Source organism: Quercus robur, chromosome 12 (assembly GCF_932294415.1).
Source record: "Quercus robur chromosome 12, dhQueRobu3.1, whole genome shotgun sequence".
NCBI lineage: Eukaryota > Viridiplantae > Streptophyta > Magnoliopsida > Fagales > Fagaceae > Quercus > Quercus robur.
The window spans coordinates 1,709,398-1,731,418 of record NC_065545.1 but is presented as its reverse complement, the minus strand read 5'-3'; the positions used below and the strand labels follow the sequence as shown (position 1 = coordinate 1,731,418).

Below are 22,021 nucleotides of genomic sequence, written 5' to 3'. Positions count from 1 at the left end.
CTACCAGACTTATGATCAGAAACTTCATCATCACTAAGGGTTACAGCTATAACCTTACCATTTGATATCAAAAATGTAGGACATTCTGATTTACATGATCATACCCTTGACAGCCAAAACATTGTTGACCCATAAAATTATTAGAGGTGTGACTTACTTTCTCTTTAGATTTTTCAGTATTGTTTACTTTAGTGGGATCATTCCTCCTAAAATTTCTAGGTTCAGCATTGTTTTTACCTCTTACCCTTATGTTGTTGTTCCTAAGAAAGTTTCTAAAATTCTTGGTAAGATATGCAATCTCTGTAGTAGAGAGTTCATCATCAAATCCATTCCCATTAACATCATCAACTGACTTGAGAGTCATTGATTTGGATTTGTTTTCCTTGGATAGGTCTAACTCATAGGACTGGAGAGATCCTACAAGTTTATCAACAGGGATGAAGTCCATATCCTTGCTTTCAGTTATGACAGTCACTTTGGGTCTGAAGTCCTCAGTCAAAGATCTAAGTATTTTCCTAACAATCTTGGGTTGATCATAGATTTCACCCAAATTATAAGCAGAGTTAACAATATCATTCAGTTTAGCATAGAATTCATCAAAACATTCATCATTAGACATTCTAATACTTTCAAACCTAGTAGTTAACTGCTGCAATTGTTAATCTTAACTGCCTTTGTGCATTCATGCACAGTTTGGAGAATATTCCATGTAGTATGAGCAACCTCCACATTAGAGATTCTCTTGAATTCCTCCATAGAAACAGTATTATAAATAGCATTCATAACTTTGCTATTAAAAGTGACTGCTTCTTTCTCAGAAGTTTGCCACTCGCTAATTGGAGTAGTGGACTTTTCCCATTCGTATTTAGTGGAATTCCAGACTCTCTCATCAATAAATTTCAGGAATGTTTTCATCCTTACTTTCTAGTAGGCATAATTGTTCCCATCAAAATGAGGTGGGATCACAAGAGAGTGACCGTGTTCCATGACAACAGGGGTCAAAGATCAACTCTTAGATCAAAGGATCTAAATACTAGAGCTAACCCGCTCCGATATCACTTGTCCGTTTTTAGACCCCTTAAAACACAAGTTGATTAACCTAGATATTTAGCCAAGTGATTACTTAGGTAAATTATTCAAAACTAGATTAACACAAGTATATCATATCATGTAAACAATGCGGAAAATAAAGAACACAACGATATGATAATACAGGAAAACCAAACCGGTAAAAAACCTGGGGAGGATTTAACCTAGCTATCCTCAAGGTAAAACAGATCCACTATGAAAGAATTGAAGTTTTACAATAACGACTTAGACCATTAACATTCTATTGCAACCTCGAGTAGAAAACTTATTACCACGGCCATGTGACAGCTCCGAGTCCATGGACTACTTCCTTCTTGGATTCACAGCTACCACAAGTACTTCCACTTGTGTTTTTCTTTAAGTTCTTTATGCAGCAACTGAAGCGATGACCAAGTTCTTGACATCAATCTTGATTTTAATAACCCTAAGTGTGTATGAAGGCAAACACCTCTAGATCTCACAAGAGATTCACACACACTGCATCAACAACCTGAAAACGTGGCTAGAGTTTTTTCTTTTATACTTAAAGCAAAACATAAAACCCTACACGTCATATAGGCTTGGGCTGAGTTGGAAAATTTTGTATAAAAACATTCTGCACGAGCTTCGATCGATCGAGTCTAATTTTCGATCGATTGAGCCTTGCAGAAAGTGAACAGTAATTTTCTGCAATTACTCGATTCTAACTTCACAATAAACATACTATGAGCAGTCTAAATCTAGACTCTAAGTTTTGATCATGATTTGCCAATATTACATATTGAAGTTCTAAAACATTTAGATCTAAATCCTTAGAGCCCAACATAATCTATGACCAAATTAAAATTAGACCATGAAGTGACACTAATTAAAGCAGTTGTCCACTCAAACAAAAATCTTAGCAAAAGTGGTTTAATAATATGACTTGGGAGTTCGAAACTAAAGTCGTCAAACTAAAGTTACTGAAGTAAAGAACACTAAAAGACCGACAGTAGCCTTATTTTGAACACCAGTCTAATCCATGATTTTTTTTTTTTTTTGATGAATAATTACATAGATTGAAGGCAAAAGAGAAGCTGAAGAGAAGCCCATTCCAATTACAAAACACGGCCCAACCAGTGATATTATGAGCTTGAAAATTAAAATCCCTATTAACCAAAATAAAATAAAAAATTCTGGCAGAGATAAGACTTGATCTTGGAGAAGATCTGTTCAGGGTCTAATTTATAAAAGTGTTACCTGCCCAGCCATCTTATTCCAGGCATGTATTTTAGACTTTTCAGTGTTTCTTTGACTGAATACTGATACAATTTCCCCCTTTTTGACTGTAAATTAGTATGCAAGTAAAGCCATTTGGAGCTTACACATGTTTGACGAAATGCTCCAATCATTTTGAAGACCAACTCAGTAGCTCTCCCTCATTTCAACAATACCAATTTCATTTCAACTATAATTTGTAACAATGCATTAGTGAATAAATCAATAAGGAGAGTGACATCCCTTAATTAAAGGAAGCCTACATTTCTTTCTTCTTTTTCTTCTTTCTATTTTATTTTATTTTATTTTTTGAGAAGAAGTTCCGAGCATATTATAATTTTGGATTTAGAATATGTTTACTCAACTCAAACCTGTCTTTTGTCATTATGTAAGTGCACAAAAATGGACCGAAGTGGATCAAAATGGGCCAAAGTAGACCAAAATAGACCAAAGTATACCAAAATGGATAAAATTGGATTAAATTGAACCGAATGGATTGAAGTTGACAAAATAGGACTAAAATAGATCGAATAGGATGAAAGTGGACCAAATAGGGAGAATGTTCTGAATAGGACTGAAGTGAACCGAATAAGACCAAAATGGACATAATGGACTGAATAAGAGGACCAAATTGGACTGAAGTGGATAGAATAGATCGAATAGAAACAATTTGGACCGAATAGGACCAAAGTGGACTGAATAGGACCAAATTGGACCAAATAGTAACGAATGGGACCGAATAGAATCAAAGTGGACTGAATAGAACCGAAGTGGACTGAATACGATCAAATAGATTGAATATGACAGAATAAAACCAAATTGGAACGAATAGGACTAAATTGGACCGAATAGGACCAGAATGGATCAAAGTGTATTGAATAGGACCAAAGTGGATAGAACAAGACCAGATAGGACTAAATAGAACCAAAGTGGATTGAATAAAATTGAATAAGACTGAATGGACCGAATATAGATTTTTTGCATAATTTGATAGGAATGCTCTAAACCACAAATATATATCAAATAATGTCACTTGTGGCTAAAAATTAGAGGAAACTGAATTATTTAAATGGGAGGAGATATTATCCATATATTTTATATAAGGGCATGAGAATTTAACTTTTGGAAAATTTCAGATTGTGAATTTAATTATTGAATAATTGAGTTCTTCTACGTTAAACCTCATTCTCTCTAAGATAAAAGAAATCTCTCCTAGTACAATATGTGAGATAGAAGATTCAAACTCATGATAAAAATGTTGAGGAACATAAGCAGAGATAGGAGTTGAGGGGTGAGGCTGAGAGGTGAGGGCTGCAAAGGGGGGGGGGGGGGGGGGAATTAAAAAAAAAAAAAAAGGCTTATAGGTATATCTGACAACTTTTGCTCCTTCCACAATTATAATTAGATTTTTATTTTTTATTTTTTATTTTTTTTTAAATTTCTTTAATGTATTTCTCGTTCATATGTTAAAATTTTATTATACTTATAATCAATATCAATACACTAATTTTTAATATCAAAAAACGCATTCAAAAAAGAAAGAAACTGTTTCATATTTTATCAGTGTTTTAAGGTTGAAAACATATTATAAAAATTAAAGGAAAATAGGGAAATTGACAAATTAAGTTAGAGTTTTAAAAAAGGAAAAAAAAAAATTCTTTATGTATAATTTTATTAATTCATCAAATTTGTGTAATAAGTATTAAAAAAGAAGAAGAAGAAGGATAATCATAACAAATAAAGCTTTTCATTCATAATTGAAATTTTGACTTAATCGCAAAATTTTTTTGGCTTCATTAATATATACCCACCCAAATGACTTTTTATATTTTATATTCATCTCAAACAATCTATATATATGTTCAAGTACATATGCATATATACTTGTGTATAAAATTTTGTTTCCATAAAGTCAAATCATGGCTCTACTAAGAATGAATGCTTTTAGGAAAGGGTTATTTGACTAAAGAATACTTACACAAGTCATTGCCTTCTATTAGTTTTGGGGGGTAAAGGTACGTACAGGTAGAACTCATTAATTAGCCTATATTCTTTTCTTAAACTGTGCACCATTAGCATCGCGTGTGTTCCCATTTAAGCTAACATATTCCTTGTTTTCTTTTTTTTCTTTTTGTCCCCCTCTGGCCCTCTCACACTTTTTTTTAAGGTAAGGTTCTACCCTTTTTTTTTTTTTGGGTGTGATATAGACTAAAGAAAAAGCTAAATTCTTGTTCAAAGGATGACAAAGAGCCCATGCTAGCCACGGTTTTTCCCTGTTGAAGTAGTTTGTTACACAAGAAATGTTACTGCACAGTAACTCGAGCAATTTTTTTAATTTTTTTTGGGTGTGGTACAGACAAGAGAAAAAGCTAAATTCTTGTTCAAAAGATGACAAAGAGCCCATGCTAGCCACGGTTTTTCCTTGTTGAAGTAGTTCATTACACAAGAAATGTTACTACACAGCAACTCGAGTAATTTTTGAAAAATTATAACTTGAAATGATTGGTACGATAGTGGTCTGAGATGGGTATGATACGGGTATGTCACCCTAAATGAAGTATCCATATTTCCTAGGTTGGCTTAGAGAGGCGTAGACAAAGAGGGAAACCATTTGTGTGTGTGTGTATGAGAGAGAGAGAGAGAGAGAGAGAGAGAGAGCTTTTATAATCACTAATTTCTATAATGTTGACATGGTTAGTGTTAGAGATATATATTAGATATATTAGCTCAATGTAATAGGCCCAAGCTCATTCCTGCTTGTACTAGTAGTCTAGGGTTTAGTAGCCTATATATACTCATGTTAGGGTTCATTGTAACACAGGAGGTTATTGTACTACACTCTCAGATAATAAAGATGTAGCCCTTAAGGGATTCCTCCGTGGATGTAGGCCGTAAGGCTGAACCACGTAACTCTCGTGTTCTCAATGTTCCTCCTCTATGCTTCCTCTTCCGCATCTACTCTAACATACACAACATGATATAACACATCAATATACAGACTATTCAGTCTTTCTCACACTTTATATTCTTAACATGGTATCAGAGCCAAACTTCGTTCTTGGCATCAAACAAAACATCTCTAGCAAGCAAAGAAGATTCTCACGTGCATACCACCATTTGAAATCACACATGTTTCTCTGCTGGATCTAGAATCCATGGCATCTCGCAGCCACCGTGGCGCAGTGCTGTGTCCAAGATCCACAAACTCAAGCAAAGCTGGGACTTAACTTATCAGATATATGCACATCAAGCCTTCGCCTGATGAAACCAACAAGACATACATGCTCCACGGCATATCGCGACCAAAACCCAGAAACCCGACCTCCAACGGTAGCTGCACGCGCCCCCACGCGCCGACAACAGCTACTTGGAACACTCACACGCGCCGCCTCATATTCCTGACTTCTAGATCGTGTTCTTGGTACACGCGCCGCCATGACGGCCTCCTCGTCCACCGATCTACAGAACCTGAGATTCCGGCCCTCATCCGACATTACACGCGCCACCACGCGCCTCCCTAGTTTCTAGCTTCTCCTCCACGCGCCGATGGAACAGCCACGCGCCTAAACTGATGCTGCTGTCACCTGATGACGACATCACTCCACATCAGCATGACACATCATCAGACACGCAAGCCCTAGTACACGTCAGTGACACGTCATCAGTCACGTCAGCAGTGTCGTCTCGTCAGCACCATGTCACCTAGCTGACCGTTGACCCGGACCGACCCGACCCGAACCACCCGGATCTGACCCGTGAGCACTTTGACTGTTGACTTTGACTCTGGACCAGTTGACTTTGACTTTTGTGTTGACCTTTGACCAAAAGTCAAAATTTCCAAAAGGGCCTATCTTACTCAGTTTTTCGCGTAGATTCCGATTTTGGCCTCCGTTTCTTCATTTGAAACTCCGAAATTGGACAATTGGCACATTCTTCATTGTGGTTTCTTCAAAGGCATTCTTTAAGGCATCTCCAAGTGATCTTCTCATACTTATCCAACCTCAAGTCTTCATCGAGCTTCCGCCTTGAGTTTGAGGGAGGGTGTTAGAGATATATATTAGACATATTAGCTCAATGTAATAGGCCCAAGCCCATTCCTGCTTGTACTAATAGTTTAGGGTTTAGTCGCCTATATATATTCATATTAGGGTTCATTGTAACACAGGAGGTTATTGTACTACACTCTCAGATAATAAAGATGTAGCCCTTAAGGGATTCCTTCGTGGATGTAGGCTGTAAGGTTGAACCACGTAACCCTCGTGTTCTCAATGTTCCTCCTCTATGCTTCCTCTTCCGCATCTACTCTAGCATACACAACATGATATAACACATCTCTATGCTAATATTTAACAGTTAGTATTGGTCACTAATAATGATTTAGGTTTGGCTTTTTTTTTTTTTTTTAATCAAATGAGGATACCCAAACTTTTTTGAATATGTGACTATTTTATCGAATGTATGCAGTCTTCATGTTCACTCTTGTTGAAATTTGAGAAAAATATAGTTAGGCTATAGTGTCATTAGGAGCTGGATTGCCTAGAAGGTTGCACCCATTATCGGACATCCAGAAGACTTTTACTCTCAACTATGCACATCTCTTATCATCAGGTTTTTACTTACTGAAACAGTTTATAGTTTGACCATTACGTTCTCCAAATACAATACGTCAAAGCCAACCTTAAGGTAGTTCATTGTAGGAAAGCAAATCTTAGTGGTTCAAATCAAAAGTGGTCTACTCATAACTCCTTAAACTCCCCAAAAATAATGAAGAAAAATGATTCAATTCCAAGTCTCCTTTCAGACTCATAAGTCATATACATATATAAGTATGGGAAAGGCCTCGAATGGGGTGGGTGAAGCTAAACACGAATGGGTCAGCTATTGGCAATCCTGGTCTAGCTGTGTATGGAGGCATTATCAGAGATGAGAATGGTCACTGGGTAGCGGGGTTTTCTAGGAAAATTGGAATTACTAATAATTTTGTTGCTGAATTGTGGGCCTCCAGGATGGATTAATTATGTGTTGTAGTCTAATCCTGTTTTCTCTAGAAGTTGAAGTTGATGCAAAAACTATTGATGATTGTCTTAGGTAACTCAACTTATGTGAATAATGTGGTTTCTCCTATTTTGGATGATTGCAGGCAGTTGGTTTCCTGCTTTTATTGGATTCATTTTAAGCACTATTATCGTGAAACTAAATGGTATGCGGACAGCCTTTCAAGAATGGGAGCTAGTTAGGATTTAGATCTAAGTCTTTTGATAGTCCGCCTGTGAACTTGCTTAATGTTTATGAGGAGAAACTCAACGGAATGTACTTAAAAAGGCTTTGTTTTGAACCTGTTGTTGTTTTTTAAGCCTCATTAATGATTCGTCAATTTCCAAAAAAGAAGACGTATATATGACTAATATCAATCTGGTCCCCTTTTGAACTAGAAACAAATTAAGCGCACCACATCATGACACACATGATCAGTCTATACATCACAAACAAGTCCAGTTGTCGTGTTCCGTGATGACTTGAATAAATTAAAAGAGAGAGCGAAGAGTATAAGCCATGACATGAGAAAGAAAGGAAAAATAAGCTTTTGTACTTGTCATTTAATAAATTTATATTGTAAATAGTATTGTTTTTATTTATAAGTATTTTATAATTTATCATTTTTATAGAAAATACTAATCTTGATTCTTGATACAATTTTTTTTTTAAAATACTAAAAAATATATATTTATTAGAATATCTAAAAAAAATTGGTTACTAGCAATATAAAATTTATAGCAGAAAATTTAGATGAAGATATTTCGAATAGAGAATAAGTTAAGAGATAATGAAATAATGCAACTTAAAGATAATATAAAAAATAGTTATAAATTTTTTTCAATTATAAAATTTAATGATTTTGATATATAGAATATTGAATTTTTTTTTCCAAACTTTGTTAAAGTTGCTTTTGCATAATTTTTTTTTTCAAAATTAAAATTGATAAAATCCTACTTAAATTCCATTATATAACAAGAGGATGTGAATTAGTCTTATTATCATTCAAAAGAGAGATGTTAGAAAAACTGAAATACAAATGTGAAATGGCCTTTAGTTACTAGTTAGTAATTTTGTATATAAAAAAAGCAAGAATATATAGATTTTAAATTAAAAAACTATAATATGAAAAGTTAAAATAAATGTTATATAAATATTATTAAATTATTAAAAATCTGACTTATAGTTGTCGTACTTCAAATTTATTAAAGTAGGCCAGATATGGCCCCATCGGTACTGTATGGTGTATAGTACTCTAGCTGCCTATTCATTTCTCAGATATCAATTCTTTACTTTAAAGTATGACCCCTATTCATATCACGTGTTCTTCCTTCCCCTTTATTTTATTTTTATGAGAATCTCTCTCTCATTTAGGTTCTAGTTCTTTGTTTTTTCTTTTTCTTTTTACTATTTTGGAAAAGTAAAAGGTTTAAATTCTTGTTCAAAAGACGATGGATTTGGAGAGAGAACACTCATTAGGGGAAATGAAATGGAATATAAATTTAATTAAACTCCAAGTCTTTGGTGGACCCGGTTTTACTGCACAATCTCAAATTTCATTATAAATAGTTGCTCAAATCACCAACATATGATGCACTAAATAAACTATTAGGTATATATCAAGTGTGTAGAGACATTTTTTCTTGTAAGTAGAACCGTCTTTCTGTAAGTGGCTAGAAATATTGATCCAAAGTAATATGTGCTCTCTCAAATTATTACATTGATGGTTTCTAGGTGGCTTAATTTGTAAAATTTCTTATAATGAGTAAGAAGACTTGTAAGACTTCTAAACAAACTAGAAATATAATGTAATAGAAATCATTTAGTCTACTAAAAGACTAACATGAAAACTAATTTAAATAAAATCAATTAAGAATGTAATTTATGTTGCTTTCCCAATTATACTATTAGAGATTGACATTATTGTCTTCTTGATTGCAGGTGAACCCTAATCTATCAGGATTGGTCTCATTGAATCCTGGGAGGATTGCCGTTGAATGTGTTAAAGTGGCTTCAAAAATAGAAATGCTGGAGGCTCCTGCGACAACAAAAGACATGATGGAAACAGAAATAAAAATATCGTCGCTGCCCTCGCCTCTTAAGGTACTCGGATGCATAAATTTTTTGATAGAAAGCTTCAAAATATATCATTAACCAGCTGGATTAATAACATCATTAGAGAGACTTTCCTGCAGAAACGCAGGAGCCTCTTATAACCAAACTGCATAGCTACAATCAGATCTAGCCATACATAATGATTTAGCATTTCGAGCTAATGAAAATCTCTCTCAGCCAAAAAAGTTATTATTATTTTTTTTATTATAAAATATAGGGTGTTGATTTAGTAGGAGACTGATCATTTTTAGTATAAAATGATGGTACAAAGAAATCCATTGTTGCAAACTGGCTCCACGACGGTAATCCTAATTTCTTTTTCCATTTTCACCTTCAGTGTTCGGAGTCGATGAAAGACTTTTTACACTGGGTAAGGGTTGATGAAAACCGGGTAGATATTGAAGTTCATTCAGGTTGGATAGATAAACAGTACACACAATGCGAAGATTTCATTATCCACCCCGAATTGAAAGACTTCAAAGGTTATAAAAGTTTGTATCCGAGTGCCGTCAAAGGTCAATGGGGAGATGTCCTTGACATATGTCATAACGAAATGTTTTTAACTACAGTCCCAATCACCAATTCCTTGGACACGGTATTCCACCTAGCAACCTCTGATGACCGAGATGATATTTTTGAACAACTTCTACAACTATTACCTCAGGAAAGTTTACGCATAGCAAGTGCTTTAAGAAGGAAAAACAAGAAAGGAAATAATCTTCTCCACATTGCAGCATCAGTGGGGAGTGTGTCGCTATGTCGCTGCATCATTGGCATCTCAAAATCAATGATAAATACTTATAACAATGAAGGTGAGTCCCCTCTCTTCGTAGCAGCACTTCATGGTCACAAAGACGCTTTCCTTTACCTCCATTCTGAATGCGGCCCTAAAGAACACTACTGTATAAGAAGAAATGGTGACACCATTCTCCACTGTGTTATCGCTGAAGAACACTATGGTGAGCATTTTGATGCTTTTAAAAAAATAATAATAATAAGCATTTTAATGCTTTAAGACTTAAGCAACACACACGCTTGTGTGTGTGTGTGTGTATATATATATATATATATATATATATATATATGATCAAGTTAAGTACTTGGTTTTTTTTTTTTTTTTTTTTTTTTAAATTTTTTGTAAATATTACCACTACTTCATCATTTTTGCATAAAATTTAATTACAAAATTGGTTATAACCTAAAACTACAACTTTATTCAATATTTTTTTATTGAAAGTAAATTTTAACAAATCTATCATTGAATTTCATCTTCTTTATATATTTTTTGTACTTGAAAAACTTCTAGAAAGTTAAAGATTAATAGTAATATCATCAATAAATTGTTTAAATTGCAATTTTTTGTAATTTAAAATTATGAATAAAATATAAGCTTATAGAACATATAGTAAATAGTATTCAATTAACACAAAATTTAATATGCATATTAACAGTGTAAAGAATATATAATTCAACAGTTGGATTTTCAAAATATAGAGTAATTTTTATTTTATTGAGTAAGGTTGTAGCATTAAGTTACAACCGCTTTTGTAGCTAAATTTTGTCCATCATTTTTTATTAGATTAATATTTTTAAAAATATGATTGTTAAATTATACTCTTTTGTTAGCTTTATACTCATATCAAATTTTGTGTTAACTAGCTATTATCTATTCAATTAATAAATCAATATTTAGTATATAATTTTAAAATATAAAAACAAAAATCCTAAAATTTAAACAGAAGTAGTTATTGATCTCTTTTCATCATAAAATGTAATGCATGTAGAGATTTGTCAAAATGCATATCCAAAAATAAGATATTAAGAAGTGTAATATATATATATATATATATATATATATATTAGGACAAAGTTATATTTATTGTAACTTTAAAAATATTATATAATCTAATGATTTTTAAATAGATTAATATTTTGAAAATTCGTTGTTGGATTATATGTTTTCTATATTCTTAATACACTGCGTGCAAATTTTTGTGTTAATCATATGTTATTTATTATTTGATCCATTCTATTATCTTTAGTTCATAATTTTAATATAAAAAAAGTTAAAATTTTGATAGAGTAGACAGATTTTGCAAATATGGAAGTTATAAGAAGAAAATGTAATTCAATAAGAGTTGTTAGAATATTACACTACTCAATAGTTTTATTTTATACACACACATATATATATATATATATATATATATATATTTTACTGTTTTATTCATCAGCTACTTGGGTTTTGTTTGAAATTTGGAAGTAAATTATTATTTTTGTTTTTGATAGCATAGAAGTGGATTATTAATCTTTCAAATAAATTTAACAAACAGTTTATGAAAATTGGCAAGTTGTGCAATATTTACGCTGTTGTTAATTATTATTATTATTATTTGGAATCAGATAAAAGAATTATTAAGTCACGTTTGGTTATTGTGCTTGGCAGAGTTGTCCTGCAAAATACTTGATTTGTATGAAGAGCTGGTAGATTTTACGAATAATAAAGGCATAAGCCCTCTCCATCTCCTAGCACATAAGCCTTCCGCCTTCAAAAGTGGCAGCCATCTTGGATGGTTTGAAGAAATCATTTATCACTGTGAGTGTACTGTAAATTTTTTAAGATTGATAAGAGTATCTCAAGTAAATAAACATCAAATCACTATTATGTCTTTCTTTTAATTAGCTCCTACCCACTCCCACTTTTAATATTGTATTTCAAATCAATTTAAAGAAAAAAATGATTAGTGTCACACTATGACACTGTCACTGAATTAAATTATCAACTCTTCCAGAACTCAACTTCTGCAAAAATTTTAGATACAGTTATTTCCAATTAACCATTACTATATGTCCGTATCCATTATTAATTGTGTTTGGAAGGCACAAAGAGCTTGGATGGATTTAAAAGAGGTTATGAATTCTTGTTTAGTGGAATAGTTGCTTCTTATTTTAATAAGAAATAAAATTGGGTTTGTTAAGTAAACAATTTAAGCTATGAATATAACATATAGCACAATGGTTAGTAAGGCAATATCGATAAAATGTTAGGTTGGCAATTTAAAATTAGGTATACTTAGGAGATCTCAGATCTGTCAAGGTTTTCTGCAACAAAAATATCGTTATCTTACATTCATGCTTATGAAGAGTGGAATGAACTGGTGCAAGGACAAATACATTGATGTTAGAGTGAGTCATATATTTTAATTGTTCTTCATTTTCTCTATCGAAGGCAAAAAATTTCACGTATGATTAACAATCTCCTATAAAAGAAATCACCAAATAATAGTGCAACAAGAAGAGTACGGAAGATTATACTCTGTTTCCATGTGGTATGTGACCCGATCTATATATCTTCATCATCTTGTGGCATCAAAAATTCATTTACGATGTGGTTTGTGACCTAGCTGCTTTCATTTCAGCAATTGTCGGAATAGGGGAACAGGAACTAATTAGCGAAGCAGAAAAGAAGAATTTAAGATCAAAAGCTATCCACGGAGGTATGTGCCAAAGCGAGAAATGTTCACAAACACATCACAATGTGTTAACCAAAAAAGAAAAGAAAAGAAGATAAACTAGCATTAGTATGTTCAAGTAGTTTTTTTTTAATTTTATTTAATTTAATTTTTTTATTTTAGAGGAAAAGTGTGTTCAAGTAGTTAGAGATAAAAGCAAAGGGAAAAAAATTGATGTCATGACTAGAGCTTCTATTGTTATTGGCCAAGACAATGATTATAAACGACGGATTCATATTGATTAATTGTCTTTTGTACAGGATCCAACGGGGCTCTATGGGAGCAATTTCCACCTAATTACACAGCCTGCTTTGAGTTTGTAAAACTTGTATTTGAGGCCGTGCCATGTATATTTTTGTTTTATTGTCTTCGTAAGCTTAATATACTAAGAGTACAATAATATGAAACTTCCTCCCCTCATATAATAATATAATAATAAATTTCAATAATTAAATTCATAATAAAAATTATTATTCATGCGAATGGAGAGAGTATTATGTTATTATACTTTGAGAATATCTAATAATTTTCCTTTTTGTATATATCCACCTATTTACCAATAAATGACACTTTGATTGAGATATACTTTATAACTAAGCTCTTTTTCATTTTTCAGCAATCTTTAGAAAATGCACAAGGAAGAAAGCTGATATAGAGAACCCTGGACCCGATGTTACCCAAGAAGGTAGATTTCAAAGCGAGAGATTAATGTTGACACCGTTATATATATGTTATAACTTATAAGGAAAAAAAAATGTTCGCTAATTGTTTGAGAAGCTAGCACACAAATACAATTCACAATTTCAGTGATTTGACTTGAGCTTGTTGCTATTGGTCTATTCAAGAGAATGATATTATTAAATGGATTAGTACTGATCAATTTATTCTCATTCTTAATTTTGTGCTGCAGGACACCCATCACCCTATCGAGTTCATGAGGGGCATCGATTACAACTTCCACCTAATTACAGAACCTGCTTTTCGCTTGTAAAAGTTGTCTGCAAGGCAGTGCTCATAATACTCGGTATTTATAAATGGATTGATATCTAGTGCAATTGCATCATGCAATCAATCCCTCCCTCTTACGATAATTTTTTACTCTTTTTTTTTTTTTTTTTTTACTTTTACTCTTTTATTGTTTTTTTCATTTTTTTTTTTTAATTTAATGATTTGCAACTTTAAATCTCAGTAATTCATAACAATTGCATCAAGTGCAATGCCTTACGTATTGCATTTGATCTTAATCCCTTATAGGCGGTCCATTATTCTCTGTTATATATGTTTCCTTTGAGTAATGCCAGCTATGTATGTACATAATAGATTTCACGACAAATTTAGTAGTTGTCATACTATTATTGATTTTCACATAGGTCTACCAACATTATTATAAATATTCACCATTAACAATTTGTTACTCTAGGTTGTTGTGGAATTCATTTTTCACACAAAAAATTCTTTGCTTGACTAGAGAGAAAATTTCACTATGTGCAATTGCATATAACCTTAGTAAACACTACTAAGTCTGTCCATCTTGTAACTCTAGACTTATTGTAATGCTCCAATTATTACAAAATTTAGTACATAAGTTTTACTACAAAAATGGCATATCATTTTTTAAGCATAAATTAAAAAGGTAATTCTAAAATTTATTATAATTGTTGTTGATGTCATATCAACTACATTCATTGTTCCCCCTCAAAAAAAAAAAAAAAACTATGTTCATTGTTATATTAGCTTGTAAATTTATTATTATAAAATTAGTAATAACTTCAGTATTTTCCTTATTCAATTACTTAAAAAACATCTGTGAGTATATATCAGATTTAATTGGTAACTTAGTGGTGGTATGGATCTTCAGGAGCTCCGGAGACGGTAAGGAAGGTAAGGACGATGAAGGTGAGGAATGAATGGTCTATTCGGATCATGAACAAACTTTTGAAGAACACTTCAATGTATCAATTTTCAAAAGACATACCTTCATTTTCGAACACTTCAATGTATCAATTTTCAAAAGACATACCTTCGTTTTCGTCCCTCTATCCAATGGTACCTGATCATGCAAAATCTCAAAAAGATGATGAGGGTAACCCTTATGGTGTCATAGAAACTGAACTCGGTTTAACTGAGAAGTATCAGCGCACTCTACTTGCCAACTTAAATGAAGAGCGTGGAAAAGGTAATCATCTAATTCAACCTTAATATTTTTCAAGAGATAGTCAATTACACAATTTATTTATTAATTTGTATATTTTATCACGTTCGAATTATTTACTTAATATGATTTAATTAAATAATTATAATTTACGACTTTACATAACTAATATTTAATTTCTTAATTAAAAAGCCAAAAATTGATAATAATATAATCTTCCAATTACGTTATTTGAAAAGTAAACTTATTTAAATGGAATAGCGATCTCATTATCACAGGCATGTATTAAATTCACCAACAAAAAAATAAAATAAAAAACTTATGTGAATAAAATATAATAATTTTTCGAACCACAAGTTGGTAAATAGAATTAGAGCTAAACCACGTGTATAAAAGGTAATTGTCGTTAGAAAAAAAAAAAGTATTAGCCATTTTGATTTAATGGAAAGACATTATCCTTAAAACTCCAACAAAGAACTTGAAGAATGTAGGAAAATTATAAAATTCACTTTTAATATTGGGATTAAAAAAATAAAATCATGAATGTTGTAGTGTCCACAATTAAATTCTAATCTATCATATGCGGAAGTAGTTTAGGAGTTTGGGAGTTGTGAGTTAGAATAGTGGTAAACTCTACCATTACTCAGAGACTCTCACGTTATGCTTGAGTCGTGTTTAAACTGGTCAGGAACAATAACTTCACTTGCAAGACCCTTTTTTTTTAAGTTGTAAAAAAAAAAAATGTTACATAAGAAATATGAATGAGACTATGAAGGGATGAGAAAGTTAACCATGTATGAGACTATGAAAGGATGAGAAAGTTAACGACAAGAGGAAACAAGAGATACACACATATAAGATTATAAGTACATATTTAATCATTACATAACATAAAATAAAGGAAAAATCTTAGTTTACAATATACTAACAATATAAGATTTACATTGAAATTAAACAAATGTATACAATATTGTACACTTTTTAAAAATACATATTGTACACATTTATTTAATTTACAATATAATATTTACATTATTATAGTATAATAAATAAACCAATAATCACCTTAAAGTAACCAAAATCTAGGAGATAAGTAGATAACACGTGTAGTGGTGTCGTTTCTAAACCCTCAATTATGGGCAAGGCCAACTTGGACCACGGTTTAGTAGTGGATGGGTTGCCTTGTGAGAAAGCCCGCAGGGCATGGGCCTAAGGATTCGCGCATAGTAGGCCTTTAGAGCCAATGGATTACGACTGTGGCCTGGAATCTAGCCCACTTGATGTATCATCTTGGCAACGCAAAGCCCATAATCTAACTCAGTCCATCACAAGTCCAGCACCATTAGTTATAAATCTAGGGCTACAAATATTTCATAACTGACATGTAATTATTGGTAAATAATAAAATGATATCATTGATGAGTCTAAACAAGAACTAATAAAATTATATAAATTGAACCACTGTGAAAATTGTTATAGAAATTAATAAAACTTTGTAAATCCAACTACTGTGAAAATTGTTATGTAAATTGTTGTGTCTATAACATTACTCTAGTTATAAATGATGATTCATCTAAAAAAAAGTTATAAATGATGATAAGAATCCACATTGTTATGAGGATCAATGATGGATATAGGGTGAGTAGGTCTTTTTCGTTGTAATTTCCTTTGGGTGGCCTCTTTCTGAAGTAAATTCTCACGCAGGAGCAGGTATCTTCTGTCGTAAAATCTTGTGTAGCAAATCTCCATTTTTGTGAAGTAAACTTGTATAGCGAGTGGTCCTTTTTTAGTGTAGATGCTCTGAGTGGTCTTTTTCATGATGAAATTATTGTATAGTGAGTGGTCTTTTTTGGTGTAACTTCTTAGTTCTTACATAGTGAATGACCTTTTCTTGACATAAATTCTCACATGACGAGTAGTCTTCTCATTGGCATAAATTCCTACCCAATGGGTGGCCTCCAAAATCTATTGTAGGAAGTAATGCTCCTTTATTGGTTGCGGGAGGGATAATTATTCCAAAATTATTATATCCCTTGTGGATGGGATATAGCTACTTCTTTTTTTTTTTTTTCCGTGTAGAAAGGATGGATATTCCAAACCATTATCCCTTGCAGGGGAGATAGACCCAAATTCTCATCTATACGGTATACACCTTTCGTTGAATCCATATTTCTATCTTTGCTTGCTTGGACTAAAATTTACATTTACATGTGTTTGGACTAAAATTTATTAATTTGCAAAATAGTTCTTATTTTAAGACTTTTGACTCCACTTTTAGTTGCTAGTATAGTCAAAAGAACGTCAAATATAAATACCTAATTTTGTACCTGTTATTAATCTTAAATCTATGCCCAAAGAGGAGATTGCAATTGTCACCCATGCGTGACTGAGGTATTCTTGATATATTTCGAAAGGAATCACAAATCAACAATGCTCAAAACTGCTTAATAGGCGATGGTGAAAAATGATAGTTGCTCACTCAATTGACCATATCTTTTAATTATACTTTTTTTTTGAGTGGACCTTGCTTCATTGGAACATAGGCATCCCAGATTTCAAAATAAACATAAGTTTGACATAAGTTTGATTTAAAATGAGTAAGATAAGTCCATTTGACGTTGGAAAAACAATGTTGTCAATGTGTATGGAATGCATATGCATTTGCAAAAGTATGAAAAGTGCTCCAAAAATTTATTTGTCCATAAATAAGCCTAAAAAAGGTTCAATCTCTAGAAAGCTATAGAACCCTTTACAAACCTCAAAATGGTTCCACCCAATTGTCTAGAAAGCTATAGGACCTTTACAAATCGAAACAATTGTAATTTGAGCTTATAAATATCCACTACATGCCTCGAATCCAAATAATTTTCTGGAGAGAGAAATTTAGCTACTATTATCACAAAAACTTTCTTGCTTTCTCTAATATTCATCACACCAAAACTCTAGCACATTTTTTAGTCTTCATAATCTTTCTTTAGTAATCAGTTTCATTGAGAATTCATTTTTAATCTTGCTTCTAAACCTTTTAAGTGTGTGAGTTTATATATATATATATATATACACGTATATGTATATGTATATTATCTTTGAGTGTTTATTACTATGTTCTAAAGAGATTCTCTCAATTTCAATTCAATTTTGTTTTTGTAGATATTGAAGAGCTTGATAAAAGCTTAAAACCTATGATGCCCGTGCAAGGTTTGGATAACAGTGATCAGTCAAAGGCAAAAAGCGTAGAGGAGGAAGACATTAATCTGTCAGAGCTAACACCCATACTAGTTGCAGCTTGGAATGGAGTTACTGAAATGGTTGAGACAACCCTCAGGAAATATCCCATGGCCATGTATGACATGGATAAACACCAAAAGAACATAGTGCTATTGACGGCGGAGCATAAGCAACCTTGTGTATATAAGCTCCTACTCTCGCTCAAGGAAGAGAAAATTATTAAAAAAAGTGTATTTTGTGAAGTGGATAATAAGGGGAATAGTGCATTGCATCTTGCCGCAAAGAGCACAAATTTTAATTGGCCAGTTCCTGGAGCCTTATCCCAAATGCAATGGGAAATCAAATGGTACGAGGTAAGATCTCATAATGGCCAAGTGAGAGAGGACTTTTATTTATCATTGATTCCAAGACTCCTATATTATATATTGGAAAATAATAAAATTACTATAAAATATTTATAAATTAGTGATATTAGGGATGCTAAAAATTTTACAAATACATAATTTTTATAAACTAATTTGTCTAAAATAACAAAAAAATTAATTTAGGCATTTCATTTATTATTTTTACAAATTCACAAATTATATTTATTATTACATCAGTTTGCCAATGTTATCCATTTATTATGCTTTTTAAATCCAACTTTCACATTTGTAAAGACTTAAAATTTCCTTTACAAACTAATGTGACAATCTTAATAAATAATTACTTTTCTGCAGTGTTATGGGTACTATAAATTTTACTACATTGAACTTATAAATCAATGTATCACTAATCGTAGAAAAAAAATTCAAACCTTCATTTAAGGGTCTTCTTTAAAAAATCCATTTAAGAGGTGGTTGAAGTTCATCAATTATATTCATTATTATATTAGTTTGTAAGTTTTATACAGTAAAACTCGTAGTATATTTAGCATTTTTTTATACGTTTTTGTAATTGGCATCATGTTAATTTGTAAGTATTATATAGTAAAATTTATAATAGTTTTAACATCACTCTCATAATATTTAAAGTAATGCTAGATATATTAAAATTTTTACAAATTGATGTGTAACTAATTAATAAAAAGATAAGTAAATTTGATATTAATTTATTATGTTTTTTAAAATTCATAAATCATATATTCATTGCTTCATAAGTTTGTAGATGTTATATTATAAAATTTTTAATAATTTAGCCTTTTCTTATGTTAAATCTTAACTAGGTTTACAGAATACTGTGAGGAGTATGAGACAAACTATTTCTCAGCACTTGATTTTTGTTACACGCACACACAAAAAAGCTTGTTTATCTTGGATGAATTATCAACCCATTACTCGATCAGATCAGCATATCTGAAACTAGTACAAATTGTTACAATGGGGTCACCGATTGGACCTTGCTTTTAGAAAGAAACTAATGCTTTCCTCAGTTTATACTTTGCACCATGCTTGGAATAAGGTTAATGTATACGACCATTTATGTAGTAACAGAATGCATTAGGTCCTCTCCATTGGAAATAGATATGAAGTATAACCTTATCTTTCTACTTCGAAATGCATGCAGTATATACAGAAATCATTGCAAAGAAACTTCCATTTTCTTGACAACGATAATAGCCAAACCCCAGAGGAGATCTTCACTAAAAACCACCAAGATCTTGTTGGAAAGGGAGGGAGCTGGCTAAACAACACATCGAATGCATGCTCAGTTGTAGCAGGTCTCTTTGTCACAAGTACCTTTTCCACCGCAACCAACTTACCTGATGCTATTAAAAACGAGGCTTACGATAAGGCATCCAAAATTTATGCTGGCTCATCCTTTGTGTCCTTCTATTCTTCACTCATAGCAGTTGTCATGTTCCTTGCAATTCCCACATCTGGGTGTAGAGAAAGAGATTTCCGCCACGCCTTACCACGGAAGCTTTTGCTGGGTTTAACAGCATTCTACATTTCCATAGCTTCTACCTTGGTGTCCTTCACAACCGGACATTTCTTCATCTTTAGGGATCAACTAAAATTTGTGTCTTCCACCTCGTATATAGTGACCTACGCATTGGTGACCGTGTCTTCTATGGCAGTGTTTCCACTCTACTTTCATTTGGTGTGGGCTACCTTCAAGAATGAGCTACAACGTAAATACAGGGTTAATATTCCTCACTGGCTTTTGGAAGATTAACTAGTATTTACATACCTATCTTCTTCAAGAGTCTGATTGATACACTTTCTCCAATAATATTTATGCTGAACTTGTATTGTGTATTCTATTTCAATAAAGAAAAACATATTTATTTGGGTGAATTGAAAATTATCTACCTTCTTGGTTAAGTTGTTTAAACACAATTTATCGTTGGGAGTTCAATTTGTCTGAATCTTTTATTTTTTATTATCATTATGAATTTGAATGTTTTGGGTTCAACTTTAAGTATATATAGTTTGTGGGAAATAAAGTTTTATAGAGTTGGTATTATCATTTAAATTTGTTGGATTAAAGACAAAGTTTAGCTACAAAAGGCTACAACTTTACTCAATATCTTTTTATTAGAAGTGAATCATGACAAATCTAGCTACTATTGTATTACATCTTCTATGCTTGCAAAATTTCCAGAAAATTAAAGATTACTAGCTATATCATCAATAAATTTTTTATATTGCAAGTTTTTGTAAGTTAAAACTATGCATAAAATATAAGTTTATAGATCATACAATAAATAATATCCGATTAACACAAAATTTGACGTGTATTAAGAGATTAAAGAACACGCAATTTAACGGTTAGATTTTTAAAATATGTAGTAATATTTATTTTATTAAGTGAGCTTGAAGCAATTCAACCAATTTTATAGCTAAATTTTATCCTTAAATTAATTAGTCATTGTCTAAACAACTATGTTGATGCTTTAACATGTAATTCCATCTCATCTTTTTAAGCAATCTCCCTGACCTAGTTAGACATGGGACTATAAATGAACCGGGCTATTTATGCATAACTTGAGATTAACTCGGGAAAATGTTTGTTTATGTTCTTGTATTTAGCAAACAAGCTGATCTCATACTCATATTTAAACTTGACTATAAAATGAGTCAAGCTCAAATATAATGAAGGCTCATTAGTATAAGTACTAGAGCTAGTTTAGACCCCCAATTTTTAGATTACGACTAGATTGATTTTAAGCTACTCAATCAAATTTAGAACAAGAGTAATAGATGCGCAATCAACAAGAGTAATAGATGACAATTAAGCTTGGTTTTAAAAACCGGACCATAATGGTCAATTCAACGAGGAACTGGACCTTAATCCGGTTCGGTTATTAGTTAAAACCAGAAATGAAAGAAAAACCGGACAAACAGTACAAACTACCAGTTCAATCTGCATAATCGAAAATCGGTGCAGTTAAACCGGTTTTAGTACTTCTTCATAAATACTTCAGCTATTGTGTTTTTTAACCCAAAAAAAAATAAAAATAAAAAGAGAGATCTAGTTTCAGATTTAAGAAGAGGGGTTTTGATTTTGAAAATACTCTCTCAAGTATGAAGTGGTGAAGCCTAAGACACCCACAATGACCCAAAAACATCAGATTTACTTTACTTACCTTTTGCTCAAAAGGAAAAAAAAAAAAAAAAAAAAAATCAAATTCACTATATTTGTGTTGAGGAAGAACCAAAGAAGCCCAAAG

At 32.0% G+C, this 22,021-nt stretch overlaps 1 protein-coding gene across 1 annotated transcript; it reads left to right on the top strand.

Moving 5' to 3' along the window:
* The first annotated feature begins 8,959 nt into the window (after window positions 1–8,959).
* Window positions 8,960–20,636, top strand: LOC126709950 (uncharacterized). The gene is made up of 11 exons (XM_050410329.1): window positions 8,960–9,004; window positions 9,301–9,462; window positions 9,812–10,433; window positions 11,921–12,070; window positions 12,894–12,971; window positions 13,247–13,333; window positions 13,603–13,671; window positions 13,897–14,010; window positions 14,845–15,162; window positions 18,289–18,719; window positions 19,912–20,636. Exons 2-11 carry the CDS (start codon window positions 9,385–9,387, stop codon window positions 20,521–20,523), a joined length of 2,559 nt encoding a protein of 852 aa, XP_050266286.1. The 5' UTR covers window positions 8,960–9,004; window positions 9,301–9,384; the 3' UTR covers window positions 20,524–20,636.
* Window positions 20,637–22,021: the final 1,385 nt, after the last annotated feature.